At 41.5% G+C, this 21,380-nt stretch overlaps 1 protein-coding gene across 6 annotated transcripts in view; it reads left to right on the top strand.

The window, feature by feature from the left end:
* Positions 1 to 21,098, top strand: part of PGR (progesterone receptor) — an 81,965-nt gene extending 60,867 nt beyond the window's left edge. For 3 of the 6 annotated variants that reach the window (XM_060179726.1, XM_060179727.1, XM_060179725.1), the window contains 4 exons: positions 9,345 to 9,489; positions 10,957 to 11,087; positions 14,011 to 14,168; positions 19,690 to 21,098. In XM_060179726.1, coding sequence (XP_060035709.1) covers positions 9,345 to 9,489; positions 10,957 to 11,087; positions 14,011 to 14,168; positions 19,690 to 19,845 — 590 coding nt within the window. In that variant the 3' untranslated portion in view covers positions 19,846 to 21,098. Of the gene's footprint in view, positions 1 to 9,344; positions 9,490 to 9,924; positions 9,962 to 10,956; positions 11,088 to 14,010; positions 14,169 to 19,689 lie in introns of those variants that run through there. The other 3 variants (XM_060179728.1, XM_060179729.1, XM_060179730.1) reach the window with 3 other exon arrangements.
* The last annotated feature ends 282 nt before the right edge of the window (positions 21,099 to 21,380 follow it).

Below are 21,380 nucleotides of genomic sequence, written 5' to 3'. Positions count from 1 at the left end.
ATTTCTCTCTGTCCTATCTAACAATGATGACATCAATAACAGCAATAATAACTACAACAGTAAAAAAACAACAAGAGCAACAAAAGGAAAAATAAATAAATAAATAAAATTTAAAAAAAACATTAAAGCAGAACAAACTATTAAATAATCAGTAACCTAAAGGTTAGAGTATAGCAGATGAGATTTGGGGTCTTCATTTTGGAAAAAGCTAGTAGGTCTATTTGCTGTGTGTAAGACCAGCAAAAGTGGCATTAAAAGGAGAAGTCAGGAGCCTGGGCTCTTGATGTGAATGCATTTTGGTGCAGCCCATCCTAGCAGGTGGGTATCAGTTCTGCATGCAAGAGAAGCTCCATTTACCCATCCCTACACTTGCCAGTGGCCTGTGCAAGGATATTTGCTAAAGGAGGCTCACTAAAAAGCCAGGAAGCCAATTTACTTATTTACAGTATAAGGAATTATGCTACTAGAAAGCTGTGTTGGTCATCAGGTTATTCTTTCACAATAGGAAAGTGTGGTGGGGGAGTTAGATTACAATCAGGAGTGAAGGGTTAGTTTCAACAAAGGTGGCTGCATGCTTGGGAGCCTCCAGCCAATTGTCTACAAGTTCCTGTTAACAATCTTTGTATTGGCTCCTCATTTCTCCTTTGTCTGTGTTCTGCTGTTATTTTGGACCTGTTAACAATAATTGCAACTTATCTTATAATATCTTCCATAGTATTTCAGGAATACTTTTCTTTCTTTTTAAAAATATTTTATTTATTTATTCCCTTTTGTTGCCCTTGTTGTTTTATTGTTGCAGTTATTATTGTTGTTGTCGTCGTTGTTGGATAGGACAGAGAGAAATGGAGAGAGGAGGGGAAGACAGAGAGGGGGAGAGAAAGATAAACACCTGCAGACCTGCTTCACCGCCTGTGAAGCGACTCCCCTGCAGGTGGGGAGCCGGGGTTCGAACCGGGATCCTTATGCCGATCCTTGTGCTTTGCGCCACCTGCGCTTAACCCGCTGCGCTACAGCCCGACTCCCCAATACTTTTCTTTCTAATGGAGATCCCCAAGACATTGGAGCCTACAGATGGCACTTTTTTTGTTTGTTTGTTTTTAAAAGTTTTTATTTATAATATGGGAAGCACTAACAAGACCATAGGATAAGAGGGGTACAATTCCACACAATTCCCACCACCAGAACTCCATATCCCATCCCCTCCCCTGATAGCTTTCCTGTTCTTTAAACCTTCGGGAGCATGGACCCAGGGTCATTATGGTGTGCAGAAGGTGGGATGTCTGGCTTCTGTAATTGCTTCTCTGCTGAACATGGGCACTGGCAGGTGTGTCCATACTCCCAGCCTGTCTCTCTCTGAGGAGGTAGGGTCTCCAGGACACATTGGTGGGGTCTTCTGCCCAGGGAAGTCAGGTTGGCATCATGGTAGCATCTGGAACCTAGTAGTTGAAAAAAAGAGTTAACCTATAAAGCCATACATATTGTTGACTAATCATGAACCTAAAGGCTGGAATATTGCAGATGAAGATTTGAGGTCTCCGTTTTGGAAAAAACTAGTAGGTCTATTTTATGTATATTCCAAGGTGTCCACGACCCAACTAGTTTTTACCTGCACCTGACATCTAATATGCGGGTGACCTAAGCTATTATCTGGGGGCATGATGCCATAGTTGGAAAAAGGACCAGAAAGCTGGATCAGGGAAGAGAGTAGCTCTCAAATATAGGGAAAATATATAAATATTGTTAATTGTAAACCCCATCGATTTGATCTGGGGCCTATGTAGCAACAGCACAGGAGCCTATGTAACTTCTGCATACCTTTAGGTCTGAGATCACATTCCATGGTCACTGTTAGGAACCTTCCAGGCTGGGCCAATTTCAGGACCCATCATCCTCTGGTGGTAGGCAGAGTATGCTATCCAACCTTCCTTTGGAGAATGGAGCATTCCCTACCATTGTTGATCCACATTGAGGGCCAGGTCCAATAGGGGCCCACAGAGAGGTCCATAATTTTGTTCCTGATGGAGATGACCAGTGACAGTGGAGAGAGGGATCTGTTAGAGGTCTTGGCCCATCAAGTCTGTGTGGGAATCCCAGGACTCCCTGACTAGGGCCCCAGGGGATGGGGTGGCCTGGTAGTGACTAAAGAGTCATCATTAAAGTATGCTGGTCTCTTGCCCTTATTCAGCTTTTGTAGCCCTTACTTTGCCTGACAAGATTAGCTTTGGAGTGATTGAGGGATATGTAATAGGAAGTAGGTGAGCAGGGTATCTAGGTCTAAGTAGAAACTTTCATTAGGTATGTTATGGTGTCTTTTTAGGTCTTTCTGCTCACTTGTTATATTTATTGACTCACTGAAAACTACTGAGCACTTTCGCTTTAAGATATATGTTTTTCCCCAACTTCTGAATATGTGTACATATGCCCCATCTCATGGACCCTGGTCTATATCTAGGTTTTGAGGTTTGTTAAGAAGTGTACACCCGAAATGAATTTAAAGAGTGCTATGAATAGCTAGGAAAGGTCTCACCAGAGTAATGAAGCTGACGGGTTCACATTCCATGCCTGACGTCCCTGGATGCAGTCCGAAATGAAACATGCCGAGGTGGTACTGGTTGCATTGATTAGGTTGGTATCAGCAGATGCAGTATCAGTTGGTATGAATTGGGAGAAGCATGCAGGAAAGTGAGCCTCCCCTAGAGGTTTCAGGACTAGGAGTTGAGAAAGAACAGAAAGGCAAACTCAAAGCAGAATCTGAGTTTGGAGTAGGACACCAAAGTAAAAAAATCTCTGGGTAGAGGATGAGGGTGAATGTTCTCCTCACTGGGGGGCTGAGGGTGGGGGTGGAGAATGGGACACAGACTTTTGGTGGTGGGAATAGTGTTAATATACACTCATATTAATTTATGGTCTCACAAGTTACTATTCAATTTATGAGAGAGGGGAAAAATAGATTGAATGTCTCAAACTTTTTGTTGCATAGACCATAGCTCTGAGTATATGCTCCTTCAGTCTAAGCACTTAAGACTTCAAATTAGTAATCAGATTGAATTTTAACAGTGGGCTCAAATTCTTATTACATTTCTAATAATGGCTTGTTCTTTGAAATATTAAATCTCCTAAAAGCTTAGACCAGGGAGAACAAAAGCAACTGGTGGTGTTCCTTTATAAGATACAGCTATAAGTAAGTAGCATAAAAGGACATAAATTATGGTGAAGTCTTGTATGCTACAGCAAATCCTAACAATGGGATTCTCAAAGTTAACCCAATTGCCAAATGATTTGGTTAGAGCTATAACTATCTATTGCTTTTTTAAACCCTAAGACAGCAGGAACCTTCCCCTTTCTCTATAAAGTCCAGATGGCACTTGTACAAATGATCTTAGGCAGCCAGGTGGTGGCGCACCTGGTCAAGTACAGACACAACAGTGCACAGGGATGGGTTCAAGCTCTTGATCCCCACCTGCAGGGAGAAGCTTCGTGAGTGGTGAAACAGGTCTGCGGTGTCTCTCTATCCCTCTCCAGGGTGTTGTAGACACCCCAAGTTCTCCTATATTGCTGACTCCCTCTCTGCCTTGTAATTGGGTTCAGCTTGTCCTCACCAGACAAGCAGTGTAAAAGGCCAAAGCAGTGACTTTCTGTTCTTTGTCTTATTTCAAGCAAATGCTTCATACCAAAGAGGTGCTTAAACAGATACTTAGGGAACTCTAAATTATGGGGTTGAAGAGTTGATATATAACAAGAACTGTATTTCCTCAGGTTATTAATCCTCAAGTCTGTTTACTCATTATTATTATTATTATTTTTGCTGCCAGGGTTATCACTGGCACTTGATGCCTGCAAAACACCACTGTTTCCAGCATCCCAGCCCCTCCCTGTATCCCTCCCCCCCTTCCTTCCTTCCTTCCTTCCTTCCTTCCTTCCTTCCTTCCTTCCTTCTTTCCTTCTTCTCTCCCTTTCTTCCTTTCTCTCTTTCTTCCCTTCTCTCTATCCCTTCCTACCTTCCTTTCTTTTTTTAATAGAGGGTGAGATGCAGGGAGAGCTAGAGATCAGAAGAAGGAGGAGGAGAGAAAGAGAGAGAGAGAAGGAGGAGACACACCTGCAGCATTGCTCCATCATTAATGAAGCATCCCTCCTTCAGGTGGTGACCAGGGGCTTGAACCCAGATCTTTGCACACGTTCACTCTAGCCAGCCCCCAACATAAATGAGAGCTTTTACAGAAGCACTGTCTCTGTGTTGTCCCCTTCTATCTAGAGGTCAGATAGAAGGCTTGGAAGGACTTTTTCAAAGCATTAGGGCCTGGGCAGGTATAGCTGTATTTTTATCAGAAATTTTCAGGCCAAGTCATTTAAAAGGAAAAGCTATTTTTCTTTACTATTTGCTAAATTAATTAATTAAGAATTATCTATCCCTTTTCTGTGTGAAGGTTTTCGTCTTGATCATCATCTCAAATGTACCTGATCCTTATAATCAATGGGAATTTGATTGAGCTGTTCCACTCTTTGTCTCAGTGTGCATTAATGAGTGGCATTATGGTTAATGGCTACTACTCTTCTGTATGAGGCATGTTCAATGATTTAACATTGTCCATTTATCAGAGACCAGCCTGCTGGAAGGCAGAGCAAACAGAATTTTCTGGACTGGACTCCATTTTATGAAATTGAAAGAATATACTTTATGCTGTAAAGATTGGCAGTTGTCTAAGTGTTGAATTTTCTCAGTGTCATTCACCTTTTATAATATAGCATGCATGCCAATGTTCCACTGTTGTCTAAGTGTTAAATTTTCTCAGTGCCGTTCACCTTTTATAATATAGCATGCATGCCAGTGTTCCACTGTTGAAAGCCCTCAATAACTTGAGAGTGCAGTGCCCCAAAGGCTAATAAATGCTAATAAGAGAAACAAGCATAAGCATGTGAATGGGAGAATAATCTCCATTCTAAAAAGCTACTCATGAAATAGCTGAGACATAGTTTATGACTTTTGGTAAAGATAGACATTGAGGCTAAGGGCAGAAAAGCTGAGGGGGGGGGAAGGGGGGAGAGAGAGAGAGAGAGACCACAACACCAAAACTTCCTTCAGTGCACTGGGGGACAGGGCTTATCCTGTACATGACAAAGCAGCACACTCCCCAAGTGAGCTATTTCACCAGTCTTGTTTTTTTTTTCCTCTTCTTTTTCTTTTTGCCTCCATAGTTATCACTGAAGCTCGGTGCCTGAACCACGAATCCACTGCTCCTGGAGGTCATTTTTTTCCCCTTCTGTTGCCCTTGTTGTTTTATTTATTCTTGTTGTGGTTATTATTATTGTTGCTATTTCTGTCATTGTTCTTGGGTAGGACAGAGAGAAATGGAGAAAGGAGGGCAAGACAGAGAAGGGGAGAGAAAGACAGACAACTGCAGACTTGCTTCATCACATGTGAAGCAACCCCCTGCAGGTAGGAAGCCGGGGGCTCGAACCAGGATCCCTACGGCAGTCCTTGTGCTTCATACCACGTGCACTTAACCTGCTGCACTACCATCCAACCCCTATTTCATCAGTCTTATCCCCCTGCTTTTTATTTGTGACTAATCATGGGTTACAATATTTTTTTAATTTTTATTTATTTATTTTTATTTTTGTTGCCCTTGTTGTTTAACATTGTTGTAGTTATTGATGTCATTATTATTGGATAGGACAGAGAAAAGTGGAGAGAGGAGGGGAAGACAGAGAGGGGGAGAGAAAGACACCTGCAGACCTGCTTCACCACTTGTGAAGCAACCCCTCTGCAGGTGGGGAGCCAGGGGCTCGAACCGGGATCCTTACACCAGTCCTTGCGCTTTGCGCCATGTGCGCTTAACCCGCTGCACCACCGCCCAACTCCCGGGTTACAGTATTTTAAGATTACAGTGTATACTTCCACACTACACCCACCACCAAAGTTGTGTATTCTCACCCTCCCAAAGATAACCAACAGAGTTCTTACAAGTCTTAGAAACAGTTTGTGTGTGTGTTGCAAGTTGATGGGTATTAGTTCTAGACTCCATATGAGTGAAACCATCTTGTAGCTGTCTTTCATCTCTTTACTTATTTCATTAAGCATCATCACTCTAGTTCTATCCATTTTGTCCCAAAGCACACAGTATCATCTTTTTTTTTTTTTTTTTCTTCTTTTCCTTCAGGGTTATTGCTGGGGCTCAGTGCCTGCACTAGGAATCCACTGTTCCTGGAGGCTATCTTTTTTTTTTTCCATTGTTGTTGCTGCTTTTGTTATTGGATAGGACAGAGAGAAATGGAGAGAGGAAAGGAAGATGAGGGAGAGAAAGATAGACACCTGCAGACCTGCTTCACCACCTGTGAAGCAACCCCCCTGAAAGTGGGGAGCCAGGGGCTCAAACTGGGATCCTTGTGCCGGTCCCCATGCCTCACACTATTTGAGCTTAACCCAGTGTGCTACTGCCTAGCCCCCAATATCATCTTTTTTATTGCAGAGTAGTATTTCATGGAATATATATCCCGTAGCTTCTTTATCCAGCCATCTGTTGATAGCCATTTAGGCTGCTTCCACTCTTTGGCTCTTGTGAATAATGGAGCTATGAACATAGGGGTGCATATGTCCCTTTGAATTAGTATTTGTCCTTTGGATAAATGCCCAAGAGTGGTGTTACTGGATCATAAGGTACTTCCATTTTTATTTAAAGGCTTCCCATGGGCCAGGAGGTGGTGTACCTGGTTAAGAGCACACATTCCAGTGCACAAGGACCCAGGTTCAAGGCCCTGGTCCCCACCTGTAGGGGGAAAGCTTCAGGAATGGTGAAGCAGGGCTGCAGGTGTTTCTCTATCTCATTTACATCAGGCTCAGCCTGACGCTGTTAACTGGCTATGGAAGAAGGGCAAACGCTAGAAGAAGAAGATTCTCCCTCTCTCTCCTCCCCTTTCAATTTACCTCTATCTCTATCCAATAATGTTGGGCTAGCTTCGCGGGCAGGAGAGAGATAACCAGGAACTCATGGCTGAGTGGGAACACAATGCAATGTTTTTATTCATCAGAAAAAAAATCTGCCTTTATATCTTCTGAGGTGGAAGTGGCCGGCCGGAAAAGGAAGTGAGTAGGAAAGTGGGTGGAGAGAAGGAAAAGAGTGTGAATTCTATCTAACCAGTGGGGATTAAACCAGTGCCCTGCAGGCAGGGCGGGTCTCAGGCAAAACAGTGACTATGTAAATAGACCACAGCATCAAGCAATGCAGCAGACCTGGCATAATGAACAACACAATAATAAATAAATAAAAGTATTTTTTAAAAGACTCTCCATACCGTCTCCCAGTGAGGCTTCACCACTCCTTTTTTAAAATTTTAAACACCACTCCAATTACCATAAAACATAAGCCTAGTGTGAAAAATAACATAGTAAGTCAATTATTGATATAATATAAACACTTTCCTTAGATGGTTATAAAATCAATTTAAAAGATATAGGGGATAATAAATATTTTCTATAGATGATAGATTATTTACTCTTATATTATTTTATAGGTTATTTACTATTATATATTTCTATAGATGATAGATTATTTACTATCATCTGTAGAAAATATTTATTATTCCCTATATCATACTCAGCTAGAATCTCCTCTCCCTCACAACAGGGAAAAAAAAGGGAAGAAAAGAAAAAAGAGAAGAGGACGGGAAAGAGAGCGAGGGAAGATGGTGTCTACTTTAGTCAAAATGCATTTACTTGTGAAAGAATAGAGCATATGTGCACACTCTAATCCTCTGGGGCTTGCGAGTATTTAAAACAAGACTGGATGAAGTTTCAACAGGTGTTCAGAAGATTATGGAATCTACCTAAGATGTAACTAAAGGTTGTTTAATAAAAAGGAGATGTGACACAATTGAAAACAGTAGTATTAAAAACAACAACAACAACAACAATAGTTGAGCCTCCTGGTGGTGGTGCAGCAGCTAGTGTGCTAGACTCAGAAGCATGAGGTCTTGAATTCAGCCTCTGACATCATATGTATCAGTGGTGTCCTAGTTCTCTTTCTAGCTTACATTTGAAAAAAAAAAAGTTTGTTTGTTTGTTTAATTGCCACCAGGGTTGTTGCTGGAGCTCGGTGCCTGCCACTCTGGCAGCCACTTTTTCCTTTCTTCTTCTCTTTCTATTCAATTCGATAGGACAGAAAGAAATTGAAGAGTGAAGGAGGGGATAGGCATGGAGAGGGAGATAGACAGAGAGACTGAGAGACACACAGAGAGAGAGAGAGAGAGACTGAGACCTGCAGGCCTGAAGATGGGTAGTGGGAGCTTGAACCTGGGTTCTTGCTCATGTTAATGATTTTATTATTTTTAAATGAGAGAGATAGAAAAACACCAGAACATTGCTCAGCTCTGGTTTATAGTGGTGCGAGGGATTGAACCTGGGGCCTCAGAGCCTCAGGCCTGAAAGTCTTTTGCAGTCATTATGTTGTCTCCCCAGCCTGCTTTCTATCTTATTGATAAACAAATAATAAAATCTTTAAAAAAAAAAATTTAAGGGGCCGGGTGGTAGTGCACCAGGTTAAATGCACATAGTAAGTATGAAGAAAAAGGACCCGTGCTGTGCAAGGATTCCAGTTCGAGCCCCCAGCTTCCCATCCCCACCTTCAGGGGAGTCACAGTGAAGCAGGTCTGCAGGTATCTCTCTCTTTCTCTCTCCTTCTCTCTCTTTATCTCTCCCCCCCCTCTCCCCCTGTCTGTCTTCCCTTCCTATCTCAGTCTTATCCAGTTTTTGTTTTTTTTAAAGTTTAAGCGGTCTGTGAGGTGGCACAGTGAATAAACAAAACCAAAAACCCATTAGAGTCCTAAGCTAATGAGGTTCCAAGTTTGACCCCCAACACTGTCTATGCCAGAGTGATGCTCTGGTGTTAGCTTCATCTCTCTCTCCCTTCATCTCTCTCTGTCTCTGATGAGTTAAACAAATATTTAAAAGTAGCAGTTTATGTGTATATCCCTAAGAATTTCAGTTCTTGAATAGAATGATTCTATTCTGTAGTGATGCTTTCTCTTCCTCTTTCAGGGGCCTTCCCCTCAGCTCCCAGCTGCCTGCTGCATCTCCTAGTCTCTCAGGCACCTCTCCTGTTGAGTAGTTGAGCTGGCCTCTCCTGTTGAGTAGTTGCACACAGTGGTGCTCAGCCAATGAGAGTAGAAGGAATGAGTGATGGGGATGGGTTCAGTTAGTGGATTCCCAGAAATGCCAGATCACTGTGACTAACTGCAGTGACTTCCAAAGTTACTGAGCCTTTTCAGTTTATTCTTTTATTTGGGGAGGTGGGTGGCGGGGAGATAGAGGGAGAGACTGTTATTTGATATTCCGTTATAAAATTTTGTAGGCTTTCGAAACTTGCATATTGATGACCAGATAACACTCATCCAGTATTCGTGGATGAGCTTGATGGTGTTTGGACTGGGCTGGAGATCCTACAAGCATGTGAGCGGGCAGATGTTGTACTTTGCTCCTGATCTCATCTTGGATGAGTAAGTAGCCACCTGACTTGGGCTGTTCCTGCTAATCCTAGGAAGTGTGTGGAGGGCAACCTGAAAAATTAGGTTTCTACAGATTATCATATAGTCATTATCCTAAACAATAGAGCTTTTCTGAAAGATTTAGCAGAGTGACTTCAGGATGTCGCTTTGTGTGGAAATATTAATAAGAACTATTTTTTTTTATCAGTCATTTGCCATTTGGAGAATTTTTTTCCTTTTGTTTCAATATGTGATAATTGTCTTAACTCCAGTTTAAAAAGTTTTAAGAGAATATCAAGAAATGTACATAAATACAAAATTAAATATGTGTCAAATTAAATGTGTGTACCTTAGTACTAAAGAAAATAAGTGAAGTGAATTAGGAATATTTCTTGCTTAAAGTGCTAACTTACTTTTAAAAAGTAAAAATATTCTCTCTCTTCCTAGAAAAATCAGACTGGTAATTTATTTAAAATATTGAAAGGTAAATATGATTAATTTTCTACATACAACCTTAAGCTAAATATGAGTCTCTGTGAAAATATTTACACTCTTCTAATGATGAATGCTAACTCAAAATTCTAAACTAATAAACCTATACTTGTAAGTTACTATATAACTTACGTTTTTCAGACTTGCGTAAAGTCATTGCAGATTGGAGGTACTTTTCATATACCTTACTACATTTTCCCCTACAATTCTTTGAAATTTGTAAGGAGTCAGCATCCTTCATCCTCAGGAAACTGAGACTTAGAAGAATTGTAAAAACCTGCCAAAACCTGAGTGACAGTTGAGTTTAAGCTTCATATTTGAGTCAAACTCTGGTTCTCTTTTTAGCTTCATTTGACTGGTACGGATTTTTACAAAACAGCTCATAGTTGAAGAATTACCTTGAATAAATCTCATCCTTCAGAATTTGTTTGATTTTATCAATTATTTAATGCTTGCTGGTTCATTGCTAATCACTGTACCTACTCCTAGAATGGTTCACAGTGTGCCCAGAATACATTCTTTCATTAGACAACATATAATGTAAACTCTGTGGGGAAAAAAAAATCATTGTATGCATACAAACATATACATGTGTTTCATGGGGGGAAAAAAGGACCAGTAAATAAAATATCACCTAAGTTTTCCTCAGGTGCTACAACTGTCCTCTGTGTTTTTTGGCTTGGGTTTTAAAAATGTGATAATAAAAGTAAGAAACAACATTAATCTTGGTATGCCTAATATTATCTTCTAACTTTTAAATTTACCAAGCCTCAAAAGTTCAATGTGTGAATATACCTTGAGAAGATGTTTTTTGAGTCTTTTTACTAAAAGTTGTTTTCAATAGTATATAAGGAAAAAAAATACTATATAAAATGATTACTAACCCTTCTGTACTCTGGTGAATTACATAACCTGACTAAGACACTGTGTGTGGCTCTCCCCTCCCCCACCCCTGTTTTTTCTTTTGTGTGTTGTGTGTGTTGCAAGACAGCGGATGAAGGAATCATCCTTCTATTCGTTATGCCTTACAATGTGGCAGATCCCACAGGAGTTTGTGAAACTCCAGGTGAGCCAGGAAGAATTCCTCTGCATGAAAGTATTACTTCTTCTGAATACAAGTGAGTGAGTACAAGAAACTGAACACAGAATGACTTGCAAATCCAGAGATTTGGTCCATTAAGAGAGTCTCAAACCATCACGTGCTCAAATGATTATACATGAGGTGTGAATTTTCACTTGTGACTGCAAAGGAGAAGCACTTGCCAGACTGTCATATACACTAAAGATGGCTTCATATTGCTGAGACTTTTTTATGCAGCGCTGGAGAGCAAACTTGGGGTCTTCTACATTCATGATACCACTGAGTCACCTCCTGGCCCAATTTGTGTTCTCTCTCTCTCTCTCTCTCTCTCTCTCTCTCTCTCTCTGAGAGAGAAAGGCAGGGGGAAGAGAAGGCAAGGCACCAAAGCACAGGTGTTTTCATTTCCATTACATCCTTGGTGTTTTCACTTGCTGTCAGAGATCAAACCCCGGGTCCCATGGAAGGCCTGCAAAGCACTTCTGAGCCACCTCGCATGCAGCTATCTCTCAGGCTATTGTCTAGCACATAATGTCAAAATAGTCTATCAGTTCACCTAATTCTAGTTTTTTTCTTCACTTTATGCATTTTTTTCCTTTATTGGGGGGGGGTAGTAGTTTCCAGTCAACAGTAAAATGCAGTGGTTGGTACATGTATAACGTTTCTCAGTTTTCCACCTCACTCCCTCTAAGTGCTCCTCTGCCATCACGCTCCAGGCCCCCGCCCCAGAGTCCTTTACTTTGGTGCAACACACCAAACCCAGTCCAAGTTCTGCTTTCTGTTTCCCTTAACTCCTATGAGTGAGATCATTTTATATTCATCCTTCTCTTTCTGGCTCACTTCACATGATTCCTGCAAGCTCCATCCATCCAAGATGAGGGGAAGAAGGTGAATTCACCTGTCTGTTTAGTGAAAAATAATCAGGTGATTTTTTTTTCCTATTCACCCAGTCAAATATTAAAGATGAATTTTCACTGTATAAATACTCATTATACTTCCTTCCACCCCTACCCCACAAAGGATTTACTGTGCAAAACGCACACATAGGTTTGAGGCTGTACCCTTGATGTCAGAACAGGTTCACTGCTGTCAGCAGTAGCCACAAAGATCAGTAGCATAAAACAAGGACCATTAACTTATGACTCTGCCCCACAGCAATGAGTGAGCAAGAAAGACCAGGTGCCTGCCTGCTGGGGCTGCACCATCTCCTAGACTCCAGAGAGTCCTCCATGGGTCTGCTTGGTGGAGGAGCCCTGATTAAGAAAAGGTTTAGAGGCCAGGCCCAGAAGTGCCCTGTGCCACACAGACACATATCTGTTGCCCACTGTAAGCCACTGGGAAGTGTTACTTCAGTGTGTAGCCAGGAGAGTCAGGGAATGCATTGTTGAGAATGCAGCATTGATCTCAGAGGAAGAGGCACAGACTATTCTACTTCTGTCCTGTAGACAGAGAACACATGTCCCTCGAGCTTAGTGATTTACCATGGAACCGAGTGAGACTTTTTTTATTTATTTAATTTCCCTTTTGTTGCTTTTGTTGTCTTTGTTGTTGTTGTTGTTGTTATTGTTGTTATGAGACATCTTTAAAACCCATTGTGGCTTTGTTTCATTTTGTTTTTACCTTTGCATGTCTTTCCATGCACAGATAGACCCAGCCCTTGAATGTCTGTATTAACATCCTTTGATTCTGCTTCTCCTAATTTGCCACCAAGATGTTTATAAGAACAATGCACATGAGAAATTAACAAGAACCTGAGAGGGGGCCAAGCGGTAGCACATGGGGATTAAGTGCACATGGTGCAAAGTGAAAAGACCAGCGTATGGATTTTGGTTCGAGCCCTGGCTCCCCACCTGCAGGGGGCGGGGAGGGGGTCGGGGGTTGCTTTACAAGTGGTGAAGCAGGTCTGCAGGTGTCTATCTTTCTCTCCCCCTCTCTGTCTTCCTCTTCTCTCTCGATTTCTCTGTGTCCTATCCAACAATAACGACAGAAATAACAACAACAATAATAACTACAACAACAATAAACAACAAGGGCAACAAAAGGGGAAAAAATAGCCTCCAGGAGCAGTGGATTCATACTGCAGGCATTCTTCTTCTAGCGTTTGCCCTTCTTCCGTAGCCAGTCAACAACGTCAGGTTGAGCCTGATGTAAAGTTTCGAGACCTCCTTTGAATCTGGAGAGGTGGCAGTCATTGACTATGTGGGTCATTGTCTGTAGCCGCAGGGGCAGTTCGGGTCGTCTCTGGCTCCCCAGCGGTGGAACATAGCGGCGCACCAGCCATGGCCTGTTCGATAGCGATTGAGGAGGGCCCAATCATAATGTGCTAGGTCAAAGCCGGGTTGACGCTTGCAGGGGTCTGTGATGAGGTGTTTGAGCTCCGGTGATAACCCTGGAGGCAAAAAAAAAGAACCTGAGATAAAATTCTTCCAGGTACATAATACTATATGTGATGATAAGGGAACAGTGACTAAGGGAGAGGGCTCTAAGGAAATACATGTTTAGCAGAGCTGTTTCACCATAGATCTGAAATCCAGGAAAGAGGGTGAGAGAGAAAAATTTTGAGCTACCCCAGCTGCTCCAGTGAAATACTGAATGACTTAATTATCACATATTGGCAGCCTGTTGTTAATTGATAAACTACTACTAAAAGACATCAGGCAGGATGGGATTTTTTTTGGTCCTAAAAAGGGCAGCAAAAGGAAAATAAATGGCCTCTAGGAGCAGTTGATCCGTGGTGCAGGCACCGAGCCCCAGCAATAGCCCTGGAGGCAAAAAAAAAGTTACCTGTCCTGAAACTTGTTAGAATCAGAACTGTTTCCCTCTTTTTGACTTGAGATCCTTGTTTTTAGACTTGCATGTTTAAAGAAAACATTACACAGTTCATTATAAACTCTTGTTTTTTATTTTGTGTGTGTGTGTGTGTTTTTCAAAACCTGACTGTCACGTGTAATTGCCACTTACAGTTCCTTTGGAAGGACTGAGAAGTCAAAGCCAATTTGAAGACATGAGAACAAGCTACATCAGAGAGCTCATCAAGGCAATTGGTTTGAGGCAGAAAGGAGTCGTCTCCAGCTCACAGCGCTTCTACCAACTCACAAAATTTCTTGATAGTTTGCATGATGTAAGTCATTTCATTCCTAGAATATCAATACTTTCTGACACTATACAACTTTTTAAAGATTTATTTAGGAAACAAAAAATAGAGGGAATTTGGCTGTAGTGCAGGGGTTAAGTGCACGTGTCACGAAGCACAAGGAACAGCGTAAGGATCCGGGTTCGAGCCCCTGGCTCCCCACCTGCAGGAGAGTCACTTCACAAACAGTGAAGCAGGTCTGCAGGTGTCTGTCTTTCTCTCCCCCTCTCTGTCTTCCCCTTCTCTCTCCATTTCTCTCTGTCCTATCTAACAATGACAACATCAATAACAACAATAAAAAACAACAAGGGCAACAAAAGGGAAAATAAATTTTTAAAAAGTGTTTAAAAAAAAGAAATACAGAAATAAAAAAATAAAATAACAAATAGAAAATATCGACAAAAGCCATAGGATAAAGAGGGGTACAGTTCCACACAATTCCCACCACCAGAGTTCCATATCCCATCCCCTCCATTGAAAGCTTTCCTATTCTTCATCCATCTGGGAGTATGGACCCAGGATCATTATGGGGTGCAGAAAGTGGAAGGTCTGGCTTCTATAATTGCTTCTCTGCTGAACATGGGCATTAGAAGGTCAATCCATACTCCCAGCCTGTCTCTGTCTTTCCCTAGTGGGACAGGGCTCTGGGGAGGTGGGGCTCCAGGACACATTGGTGAGGTTGTCTGCCTGGGTGAGTCAGGTTGGCATCATGGTAGCATCTGCAGCTTGGTGTCGGAAATAGCATTAAGATATAAACCAGAACAAACTGTTTAATAATTTGGAACCTAAAAGCAAGAATATAGCAGATGAGATTTGGGGTCTCCATTTTGGAAAAAGCTAGTAGGTCTATTTCAAGTATATTCTACAGGGGCCCATGACTTTACTAATTTTTGCCTGAGCCCTGCAGCTAACATGCAGGTGGGCTAAAGGTATTGTCTGGGGAGATGGTGTCAGAGTTGGAAATAGGACTAGAAAGATGGATCAGGTTGTTATTGTTGTTTTTAACTGATTTGTGCATTTATTGTGTGAGGGAATGGCAGGCAGACAGGCAGACAGACAGACAGACTAGAGCTTCACCCTGGTGTACGCTGTGCTAGGGATAAGCCCATGCCCTCACACATGCACTCCTGTCCATTGCACCATTGCTGAATCACCTCCCGGGTCACCAGGTGATTTCTTAAATGCTAAACCTAAACTTTGTCCCACTTGGTTCCTTTCCATTGTTCATACTTAAAGTTCTTTTTTTTTTTTTTTTTACTTAATATATTTTTGCCTCCAGGATTATCACTGGGGTCTATTTCTGGCACTATGAATCCACTGCTCCTAACAGCCATTTTTTTCCTTTTTTTTCTATTTTATTTTATTTTGTTTGTTTTGCTTCCAGGGTTATTGCTGAGGCTCGGTGCCTGCACTACGAATCCACTGCTCCTGGAGGGCATTTTTCCCATTTTGTTGCCCTTGTTGTTTATTGTTGTTGTTGTTATTGCTGTCATAGTTGTTGGATAGGATAGAGAAAAATCGAGAGGAGAGTGGAGACAGAGAGGAGGAAAGACAGACGCCTGCAGACCTGCTTCACCACTTGTGAAGTGACTCCCCTGCAAGTGGGGAGCCGGGGTTTGAAGCGGGATCCTAATGCCGGTCCTTGCGCTTCGTGCCATGTGCGCTTAACCCACCTCTCTACCAACAGGCCCCCTTTTTTCTATTTTATTCAATAGAACAGAGAGAAATTAAGAGAGAAGAGAGAGAAAGGTAGACACCTGCAGACCTGCTTCACCGTTTGTGAAGTGACCCTGCTACGGATGGGATGCAGGATTCAAACCCTGGTCCTTGCTCATATTGCTTTGTGTGCTTGACTGGGCACACCGACACATAGCCCCCGTACATAAAGGTTTTAAAGCACTGTTTGTATCACACTGTTTAGAGACTACTATGGTAGTTTTTCATGCGCATTGTAGGTCACTCAGAGACCACTATTAACACACACACATTTGTCTCTTATTGTCACCAGGATTATCACTGGGGCTCGATGCCTGCAGGTGGACCCACCACTCCCAGTGGCCATATATTCCTATTTATTTATTTAATAGGACAGAAAGAAGTAGAGACAGGTGATGTAGATAGAGGGGGGAGATAAAGTCACCTGCAGCACTGCTTCACCACTTAATGAACTTCCCCTCTGTAGGTGGGAATCAGGGGCTTGAACCCAAGCCCTTGCACAAGGCAATGTCTGCATTCAGCTGGGTGTGCCTCTTCCCAGTCCCTGATCATATTTTTGGAAAATGACTTACGACTAATAAGAATCATCCTTCATCTTCCTGAATACATTCTGAAATGTCTTGCCTAAGTTAGAAACTATCATATACACATCTGGGAGAAACTGCTAAAGCTATGAAAAAGGAGCCCCTTATACCATTTTGGATAGGATTTGAAGCTACTAGCAATGCTGAGACAAGTTGGCAGTACACAGGAAAGGTGACATTTTACATGTGTGGGGCTGTGTGACAGTTTACCTGGTAGAGTTCACGTAGTACCAGGCATGAGGACCTGCTTCCTAAGAGCTAGAGCATTGCTACAGGTATTCCTTCTCTCTCCTTACTTTCTGTCTCTCACGCTATCAAAAAAAAAAAAAAAAAATCCCTCCAGGACCAGTGGATTTATATAGACACTGAGCCCTAGTTCTCTGATGGATAAAAAAAAGGTTTTGAATGTCCACTTTCTGAGCATTTATCTTAAATAAATAGCTGAGTAAATGTTTAGCATATGTGCGGTAATGCCCACTGTAGTACTGACTATGCAAGATAAAAAGAAAAGTAGAAATGTCCAGTATTAGAACTAGGTTAATAAGACAAACTAGATGTGGTTAGTCAAGATGTATCAGATGCAAGCTTTAATTGTTGCTCTGCTCAGAAGCCACCCTGAAATGGCAATCAGAGCATTAAAAAGAACACTGTTCGTTTACTCAGCAGGTCATATTTTGAAACCTCTCTCCTGAGCGGGAGAAGCAGTAGAGATTCCTTGGCTATTGTGACATCATAGCCTTCCTAACAGAAAGCGGAAAGCAGGGAAAAGCTACTTGAAGTAACATTGACCAGTGCAAAGAACACAAGAAAGTTTAGGAGGAAAGTCAGATATTCAAAAAAAAAGTAAAATTATATCCTGTCTTTTAAACAAGAATAAAAACTATTAAAATAAAAATTAATGCCAGACCCCACCTGCAGGAGGAAAGCTTCACGAGTGATAAAGCAGGGCTGCAGGTGTCTCTCTCTTCCTCTCTCCCTCTCTATGTCCACTTCCCTCTGGATTTCTCTGTCTCTATCCAGTAAGTAAAATAATTTTAAAAATTAAAATAAATTTTTAAAATTTAAGCAATAATATACATAAAATTAAGCATTGAAGAACAGATATGATGGCCAGGGAGGTAGCTAGAGAGAGACGAGCTTGGGACTAAGTAAAACTGAGACTCCATGTTTGATCCACAAACTGTATGTACCTGAGTTGATGTTCTAAAGTCTCTCTCCTTTTCTCTCATTTAAAATGCTCTGTATGTCTCAAATGAAATAAATAAATATAGGAATATCAAAGAGAAGTAATTGTGCAAATAATCATAGAAGCAGAGTTGCTGGAACTGAAGGGTGTATGTTTTCTTTTTTTCTATATATATATTTATTTATTTTCCCTTTTGTTGCCCTTCTTATTTTTTATTGTTGTAGTTATTATTGTTGTTATTGATGTCATTGTTGTTAGATAGGACAGAGAGAAATGGAGAGAGGAGGGGAAGACAGAGAGGGCAGAGAAAGATAGACACCTGCTTCACCGCCTGTGAAGCGACTCCCCTGCAGGTGGGGAGCTGGGGGCTCGAACTAGGATCCTTATGCCCGTCCTTGTGCTTCACACCACGTGCGCTTAACCCGCTGTGCTACTGCTCAGCTACTGCTTTCTAAGAGTGAGGGCTTAGTGAATAGACACAGTTGAGCCAAGGCAGGATGCTGTGAATGGTTTCATGTGGGAAATGAAGAGAATATCCCAAACTATAGCAATGAGAAGAAGAGCAACCCCATGCAGATGGTCAGGATTCAGATTTCGGTCACACTTGCCAAGAGCAACACTGGAAATGAAAAGCTGATAGAGTGATAATTTCAGGATTGTGAAGGAAAGGAACATCTTCAAAAAATGTATACCCAGTGTGATGGCATCAAGTTCTATTTCTAGCCATGCAAGGTCTCCGAGAGCTTGCTTCAAGCACAGCTGCAAGAGGGGCCCACTGGAGAGGGGTGCAGTCATCAGTCCCAGCAGTTTAACAGTGCTGAGTCTGGACTAAAGCAAGCAGGCATAGAGCAGGGGGGCCAAGGGGGTTCAGAATGCTAGTACAGAAAAAGCAGGTGAAACTGAGAGGCTGCCAGCATGTCTGACCATACTGAGGTGTGTTTTCACAAATCTGTCTGTTAGACTGAGATAAATGTAGATTACAGGCCTGGGGATAGATAGCATAATGGTTATGCAAAGAGACTCTCATGCCTGAGGCTCCAGGTTCAATCCCCAGTACCACCATAAGCCAGAGCTGAGCAGTACTCTGGCGTCTCTCTCTCTCTCTCTCTCTGTGTATCTTTCTCTGTGTCATTAAAAAAATAAATAATTTTTAAAAAGTATACAGAAACACGAGGTGATTAATCTAGCAGAATAGCAATTGAATCATATAAAAAGGAACATGAAAGGTGATGGGGAGATTGCACAGTGGTTTGTATAACAGACTTTCATGCCTGAGACCCAGAGCTCCCAAGTTCAATCCCCAGTACCACCGTGAGCCAGAGCTGAGCACTGTTCTGGAGGGGGGTGGGGGGGAGTGAGAGACTCCATACAATAAAATATTTATGATATTAATGTTGGATACTGATAAACCTTTAACTTAGTTAGTACCCATATAGAGAAGGGGGAGAACGGCCGGGTAATGGTTCACTTGGTTGAGTACACATGTTACAGTGCGCAAGGACCCAGGTTAAAGTCCCCAGTTACCAACTGAAGGTACAGGAAGCTTCATGAGCAGTGAAGCAGTGCTGCAGTCATACCCCTCTCTCTCCTCCCTCCCCTCTCAATTTCTCTCTGTCCTATCAAATAAAAAGAAAAGAAGGGGAAGGGGAAAGAGGAGGAAGAGAAAGGGAAAAGTGGCCACCAGGAATAGTGGATTCATCACACAGGTACCAAGTCCCAGGGATAACTCTGGTAGCAATTGTGTGTATATATATATATATATATATATGTGTGTGTGTGTGTGTGTGTGTGTGTGTATGAATATATATACACACATATATATATAATAAAAGATATATATATTATAAAATATATTCATATGTGGTTTTTACACATTATTGTAGACAATAAGGGGAGTTATCTCCATTTTAGTAAGAAGAAAACATTAAGTATTTCGTCAGGAAAAGTAAGGTGCCATGTTTGAATAAAATATGAATTTATCATTTTTGCTCACATGTTTCTCATGCATTTGTTAACCCCACAGCTGGTCAAACAACTTCATCTGTACTGCTTAAATACATTTATCCAGTCCCGATCACTAAGTGTCGAATTTCCAGAGATGATGTCTGAAGTCATTGCTGCACAGTTACCCAAGATCTTGGCAGGGATGGTGAAACCTCTTCTCTTTCATAAAAAGTGAACGCTATTTTTATCTTTTAAAAAAAAAAGTCAAATTTTGTGGTATGCTTTTTTGTTTTGGTCAGGATTATGAAGTCTTGAGTATTTACGATGTTTTCTTGAAGCCTTACATTTATAACATCATAATGTGTACATTTCAGAGAAACTTGTGAGGTTTTATTTCCCTTTATAAAACATAATTGGAATTTCTAAAGTGTTTTGTGTACCCATATTTTTCTTTAAATGTTTATAAGATTGAAAATGTGCTAAAGCTGATTGTTTAAGTAAACTAATTCTCAACCACATTGTTTCATACCATATAGGAGATTTTTAACTTTTGCATCTAAAAATCTTCCCTTTAAAGGAAAAAAAAAAATTACCATAACATGCATGTTCCTCTAGGTAGCCCCCTTCGCCTTCACTATATTTACAAAAATGGACCTTTAAAATGGTATGCAAGTTTTTATCTACAAGATGCTTGTATATAGATTTTTGTGAGGAGGAACTTTACAGCCATCACTAGGTTTTAACAAAGATTTGTCATGCAAAAACTATAGTACAAAAGAATTTATAGTACCTGCTGCCATAGACTTTTTTTTAACTAGGAACAACATCAGCCCCTAAATTGACTGTTTCCCAGATTGGAAACACAAACATCGAAAGAGGTTATTATGAATGCATAGCACCAGGGCCAGGTGGTGGCACACCTGGTTAAGCGCACACATTACAGTGCATAAGGACACAGGTCTCCTTGTCCCCACCTGCAGGGGGAAAGCTTCACAAGTGGTGAAGCAGGGCTGTAGGTGTCTCTCTGTCTCTCTCCCGCTCTCCTTCCCCCTCCCCTCTCAATTTTTCTGTCTCTATCCAATAATAAATGAATGCATAGCATCATATCATTATGCTAACAGTAAGATGGGATTTCTAGAGCTTTTTGCTAGGCTTTTGGAGGAGGAGTTTTCAGGAATGCAATTTTGTTCTTGTTGTTTTCCTTTTCTTACAGAACACTTTGAGTTCTGATTAATGGTGGTGCTGGGGATTGAATTTGGGACCTTTGGTGCCTGAGGCATGCAAAGCTTTTTGTATAACCGTTATGCTATCTCCCCAGCCAGGGAGTTTTCAAGTAAAGCTTTAAAAATTAGAATAAGAAGTTAGGAATGTCTAGTCTTTCTTTACCTTCTGGGGCTTGTGAAAATCATGAATGCCAGTGATTCTGGACCTTTCAACACTGGGGCAGTAGTAGCTTTCCTGTAGAATTCCCCTTCTAGCCAGAGCTCTCATTAACATCTTCCCAAATCAAAGAAGGAAGGAGAGGAGGTAGAGAGGAAACAAATTACAGGGAACAGGGAGGAGGATGTGGGAAACACATGTCTCCTTGTCTTCCTCTGGCTCAGTGGGGCTTTGTAAGTCGATGGATCACTATTACCTACTTGAGTGCCTTTGATTCTATTTTAAGAGAGATACTTCAGGAAATACTTGATACTGGCCTAATATAATGTAACCAATTACAATGACTAGTAAAGACAAAATCTGCATTATCATGTGAACTGAAAATAGGCT

This window comes from Erinaceus europaeus, chromosome 20 (genome assembly GCF_950295315.1).
Source record: "Erinaceus europaeus chromosome 20, mEriEur2.1, whole genome shotgun sequence".
Classification (NCBI taxonomy): domain Eukaryota; kingdom Metazoa; phylum Chordata; class Mammalia; order Eulipotyphla; family Erinaceidae; genus Erinaceus; species Erinaceus europaeus.
The sequence above is the reverse complement of the archived record's forward strand: the minus strand, read 5'-3'. Positions and strand labels throughout refer to the sequence as shown.